The 5,878-nt window shown below is 33.3% G+C and overlaps 1 protein-coding gene across 1 annotated transcript; it reads left to right on the forward strand.

Annotated features, from left to right (window-relative positions):
- Positions 1-2,592: 2,592 nt before the first annotated feature.
- Positions 2,593-4,557, forward strand: LOC104232530 (UDP-glycosyltransferase 92A1-like). Its single transcript, XM_009785750.2, has one exon. The coding sequence runs from the start codon at positions 2,699-2,701 to the stop codon at positions 4,184-4,186; it is 1,488 nt and encodes a 495-aa protein (XP_009784052.1). The 5' UTR covers positions 2,593-2,698; the 3' UTR covers positions 4,187-4,557.
- The last annotated feature ends 1,321 nt before the right edge of the window (positions 4,558-5,878 follow it).

Raw genomic sequence — 5,878 nt, forward strand, 5'->3', positions numbered from 1 at the left:
GGACCGACAAAATATTAAGCGGCTTAAGTCCGGTCGCCCGGATGCATACAAAAGGCGTGGGCTATAGCAAACGAAAATCTAGAAATCGGACAGAATTCTAGTTTTTTGGCCATAAAATGCCAAAAACGAGGAATTGTCATGGAGAAGCGATGACTATTGTTCCTTAAGTCGTTTTTTATGGGCCGGTAAAATTTTCGTCGATTCGGGTCTTGTCACCTAGATGCATGCAAATGGCATGGCTTATATAGCACACAAAAATCCGGGAATCGTGCAAAATTCCATTGTTTTTGCCCTAAAACCCCAAAAATGAGGAACATTCATGGCGAGGCGGCAACTAATGTTCCTTAGGTCATATTTTATGGTCTGGAAATTTTTTTGGCGATTCGGGTCTGGGTGCCCATTCCCATCCGGATGACGTGGGCTATAACACACGAAAATCTAGGAATCAGCGAAATTTCAATTTTATAGCCCTAAAACGCCAAAAATCGAGGAACGGTCATGGCGAAGCGATGACTATTGCTTCTTAGGTCGTTTTTATGGGCCATCAAAGTTTTAGGCGTTTCGAGTTCGAGCGCCTGGACCCATGTAGATGGCGTGGGCTATAGCACACGAAAATCTGGGAATCAGGCAGAATTTTATTTTTTTGGCCCTAAGATGCCTAAAAATGAGGAACGGTCATCGCGAAGCGAAGAATATTGTTCCTTAGGTTATTTTTTATGGTCCAGTAAAGTTTTAGGCGATTCCGGTCCAGTCGCCCTGATTGATGCATGCAGATGGCATGAGCTATAACACACAAAAATCTGGGAATCGGGTGGAATTCCAATTTTTTTGCCCTAAAATGCCAAAAAACGAGGAACGTTCATGGCAAAGCGATGACTATTGTTCTCTATGACGTTTTTGATAGTTCGACAAAATTTTAGGCGATTCGGGTCTGGTAGCCCGGATGCATGCAGATGGTGTGGGCTATAGCATACGAAAATCTGAGAATCGGATAACCCATCAAAAGCATATTATCCACTTAGAAAATGGATAAACCAAAGGATAACCAATGGGTCAACTATTACATTTGTAAAGCCTCAAATTGGAGGTTACTCGAGTTTGGGAGACTAGGAATTCTCCCAAATAACGGATATTCATATTATCTAACGGTTAAATCATCTTTATCCGTATTAAAAATGGGTTGGGTTGAATAATTTATCCGTTTTTTTATTACCCGTTTTCGACTCGCTCATATCCGACCAGGGCCGCCCGTTTGCTATCCCTAGTAGTAAGAGTTTTTGTACTGTCTGTATAATTTAACATGTTAGTAGTAAATTGTTTGTCTTATTTTTTAGTAAATTTATTTTTTAGTTATATGTAATTATCATTTGTGAGATTGTTTACAGTGGTAGTATACAAGTTTTTCTGCGGTGTCAATTTAATTATTTTGCTTTGATTAAGCACGAATATTGGTCAAATTGTATTTAAACGGATGTGGATCTAAATGTGGGAAAATGTTGACCTTATTGTTTATAAAAAGAAATTACGCTTTGTCTATTGTCTTATGACATGCAGGGTCTAATAATGACTTGTTAATGGTAAGATATTAAAACGTTATAAATAATGAAATACATATATTTACAAAATATATGCAAGTTTATAACAACAAAAATTAGATAATACAATAATTGAATCTCCTTCTTTAAAATTATATTATGTAAATTTGAAATTCATGCGTAGTTATTGTAGGGTGAAAATGAAATGAGAAAAGGTCCAAAATTACTGGTTTGAATATTTATAATATGGATCAATAATGCTTTATAAATTAATGATGTAGATATCTTTTACTATTATCTATTAGGAGAAGTCTAGATTAATCATTAACATGACCTTTCACCAAATTTACAACAATGGGAAAAAAGTTTCTCTATTCTAAGGTCCTCTTCTATCTCTAATGACACTTTTTTTTCTTTTATTTTTTTAATATCTAATTGCATAGAGGACATTGGAAATGAAAAGGAGAAAAGGGACAATAAAAAATGAATCTACATCCGTTATAAAAAAAGACTAGCCTGATGCACTAAGCTCCTGTTATGTACGGGGTCCAGAAAGGGACGGACCACAAGGGTCTATTACACACAACCTTATTCTGCATTTTTTCAAGAGGTTGTTTCCACCTCTTCAACTCATGACCTCTTAATCACATGACATCAACTTTATCAGTTACATCAAGGTTCTCCTTCAATATACAACTATTATATTGGATGAAAAACTCTCATACTCCTTCCGTTTTAAATTAGATGAGGTACTTTTCTTTTTAGTCTATTCCTAAATAAATGACACATTTTTAAATTTTGAAATAATTCAACTTTAAACTTTTCATTTTATCCATTATTGAGAAACTTTTATAACCACAAAAATATCATGATTCCACAAAGTTTTTACCTCTTAAGATTTTAAAACCATAAATTTCAAAAATCTATTTTTTTTCTTAAATTTATGCAGAGCCAAACTACGTCGTATGAGTAATATTTGATAGTCCATTGGTGAAATACATGAAAAGTCAAAAACCTCTATAGGAACTCAATTAATAATCCAACAAGGATAAACCTTTCCTTTCCAACTAGACGATTTCAAGGACAGCTTTCATTTCTTATTTAGAAAATTCATTCTTCTTTTTCCTCCTATTTTCCATCTTCTTCTTTCCATCCTACAAACTATGGAAGGAAAAAAAGGTAACATAATCCTCTTCCCTTTCATGGCACAAGGCCATATAATCCCTTTCTTAGCCTTAGCTTTCAAACTTGAACAAAAGGGATATCAAATCACTTTCATAAACACACCACTAAACATCAAAAAACTCAAATCATCACTCCCTACAAAATCTTCAATTCACTTTCTTGAAATACCCTTTGACAGTACTAAACATGGTCTTCCACTAGATGCTGAAATCAATGATTCTCTCCCTTATAATCTTGTTTTCAAGCTTCTTGAAATATCCCCTACACTTGAACCTAATTTCAAGAAAATTCTAAGTGATCTTGTGGATGAAAAGATTGGATTTTTCAAGAAACCAATTTGTGTTATAGCAGATTTCTTTTTTGGATGGTCAGCTAAGGTAACTCATGAATTTGGTATTTTCCATGCTATTTTTTGTGGTACTAGTGGATTTGGGTTAGCTTGTTATTACTCTATGTGGTTAAATTTACCTCATAGATATACTGATAAACTTGAGTTTATACTACCTGATTTTCAAGAAGCTGGAAAATTTCATGTTACACAATTGTCACCTAGTCTAGCAATAGCAGATGGAAATGATCCTTATTCAATTTTTCAGTTGAAAAATCTTCCAACTTGGAAAAATTCAGATGGGGTTCTTTTCAATACAGTTGAAGAGTTTGACAAAAATGGATTAATGTATTTTAGAAGGAAGTTATGTATACCAATTTGGGCAATAGGACCAATAAATTTGCAAGAAAATGATAGAGTAAGACTAAGTCCTAGGAAAGAACTAGGAATTTCCTTGGATATATGCAAAGAATGGTTGGATAAAAAGGAGAAAAAATCAGTTCTTTACATATGTTTTGGTGCACAAAATACAATCTCCGCATCTCAAATAATGCAATTAGCAAAAGCATTAGATGGTCTTGAAATAAATTTTATTTGGGTAATTAGACCACCTTTAGGGTTTGATATAAATACTGAATTTAAACCAGAAGAATGGTTACCAGAAGGGTTTATTCAAACAGTTCAAGAAAATGAAAAAAGAGGATTAATAGTGTTAAATTGGGCACCTCAAGTTGAAATCTTGGCACATGAATCAATAGGTGGATTTTTAAGTAATTGTGGTTGGAATTCAGTTTTTGAATCACTTATTAATGGAGTTCCATTAATTGGATGGCCAATGGCAGCTGATCAATTTTTTAATGCTAAGTTATTGGAAGAAGAAATTGGTGTTTGTGTTGAAATGGCTAGAGGGACAACTTTTGATGTGAGATATGGGGACTTAATTGAAAAGATTGAGTTAGTTATGGGTGAAAGTGAAAAGGGGAAAAGATTAAGAGGTAAAGCTTGTGAAATTAAAGAAATGATTAAAGATGCTGCTAGAGATGAGGATGATTACAAAGGATCTTCTGTTAGAGCTATGGATGAATTTTTTAATGCTGTTTTGCTGATGAAAGAAAGGATAGAGATTGGCTCACAATAATTGAGTGTTTTTGGTTAAAGATAGAGAAATCAAGAAGAAAAGTTCAACCTCTTTCTGTTTAAAAAAGATAGTCCGATGCACAAAGCATTATGCATTGACACAGGATTCGAGGAAGGACCGTACTTCAAGAGATATGGTGTAAACAATTTATTCTAATACAAACATTAGTGGCTGCTTTTACGATTTGAACTCGTGACAAGATTTTGTTTTTTGAAAAAGAAATGTCCATTATGATATAGGATGAAAAAGAAACTTTATACAAAAAATAAGATTGTGGATAAGGAGATGACTTGTAATTAGTTTTAAGAGTGAGTTGGAATTGAGCTTGTAACAAAATATTGAGTTTATTTTTAGGTTCTCATTGTTTTGAACACTTCTTGCACTTTTTAAAAACCTTCCTCATTTTTGTTGTCTAAGTAGATTTGTACTCCTATTTTTGGGAAAACTTTTATCTACAATTATTGAGATTATTTCCTTGGATTTCTTAAAAATTTAAAAAAATTGCTCGAGGTAATATATAACACTATGGGTGTGTTTGGCATGACGAAAAATATTTTTTCATTTTCCATTGTTTGGTTGTACAAAATAGTTTGAAAAATATTTTCCGAGATATCATATTTTTCTGAAATTGGATGAAAATGATTTCCCTAAAAAAAATTACGAAAACATTTTCCAAAAACTCCACCTACTCTCACATCTAACCCCAACCCCAACCCCTTCTCTCCCCTACCCCACCTCTCCCACCCCCTCTCCAAAAAGGTTTTTTTTTCTTTTTCAAATTTCAGTTTTTTTTCTTTTCCGTCACCACCCACCTTGCTACCCCCCTCCCCTTTTTTTTTTTTCATCCCCCCCCCCCCCCAAATAAAATAATTTTTTTAAAAATATTTTTAGTTCTAGTTTTTTCATTTTTCAGTTTACAAGTTCAAAAATTTACAAGTTCCAAAGTTATGAGTTCGGAGGTTTATATATTTGAAAGTTTACGGGTTCAAAAGTTTAGCGGTTCGGAAGTTTATGAAATTTGTGTGTTCGGAAGGTTGTTGGTTCAAACGTTTATGGCTTCATGTTTATTGTATCTAAATTGAGAAGTTATTTTCCTTAATTTGCGTACCAAATGCCGGAAAACGAATAAGATTACTACTTGTTTTCCAAGAAAATATTTTCTTGAAAAACATTTTCCACGTAAAACACATTTTCCATTATACCAAACACACCTTATGTCTACGCATTTTGAATCAATTTTTTTTGTGACATTCGAGATTATAGTAGAACAATAATTACTATGCCTCAATTTTAGTTAACTCCACATGCGCGTCCTTGCTTATATTGCTGATCTCAAGCTCAAATAAAGGAAGTTTATGATAGAATGACAATTGACGTAAAACTAGCCAATTCAAGATGATAGTAATTTTCCTAGAATTGGAAGGAAAAATAAAAGACTAAACGACTACATGTATACTGAATCTGAACCAATCTATTACGAAAAAAGAAAAAAGGATCTCACCAGTTTCTTTTTCTTAGTTGTGATTGCATTTCTTTTTTGGTGAAAAAAAAAACTCTATTTTGTTTGCTTGTGGAAGATATTGCTACACAGTTTATTTACATCTCTTCTCGTTCAGGGAAAGGGAAGTATTTTAATTCCAATCATATGCAAACTTCAGTTATAAGTAGGAAAGAATGGAATAAGATCTCACA

Source organism: Nicotiana sylvestris, chromosome 11 (genome assembly GCF_000393655.2).
Source record: "Nicotiana sylvestris chromosome 11, ASM39365v2, whole genome shotgun sequence".
In the NCBI taxonomy this organism is placed as follows: Eukaryota; Viridiplantae; Streptophyta; class Magnoliopsida; order Solanales; family Solanaceae; genus Nicotiana; species Nicotiana sylvestris.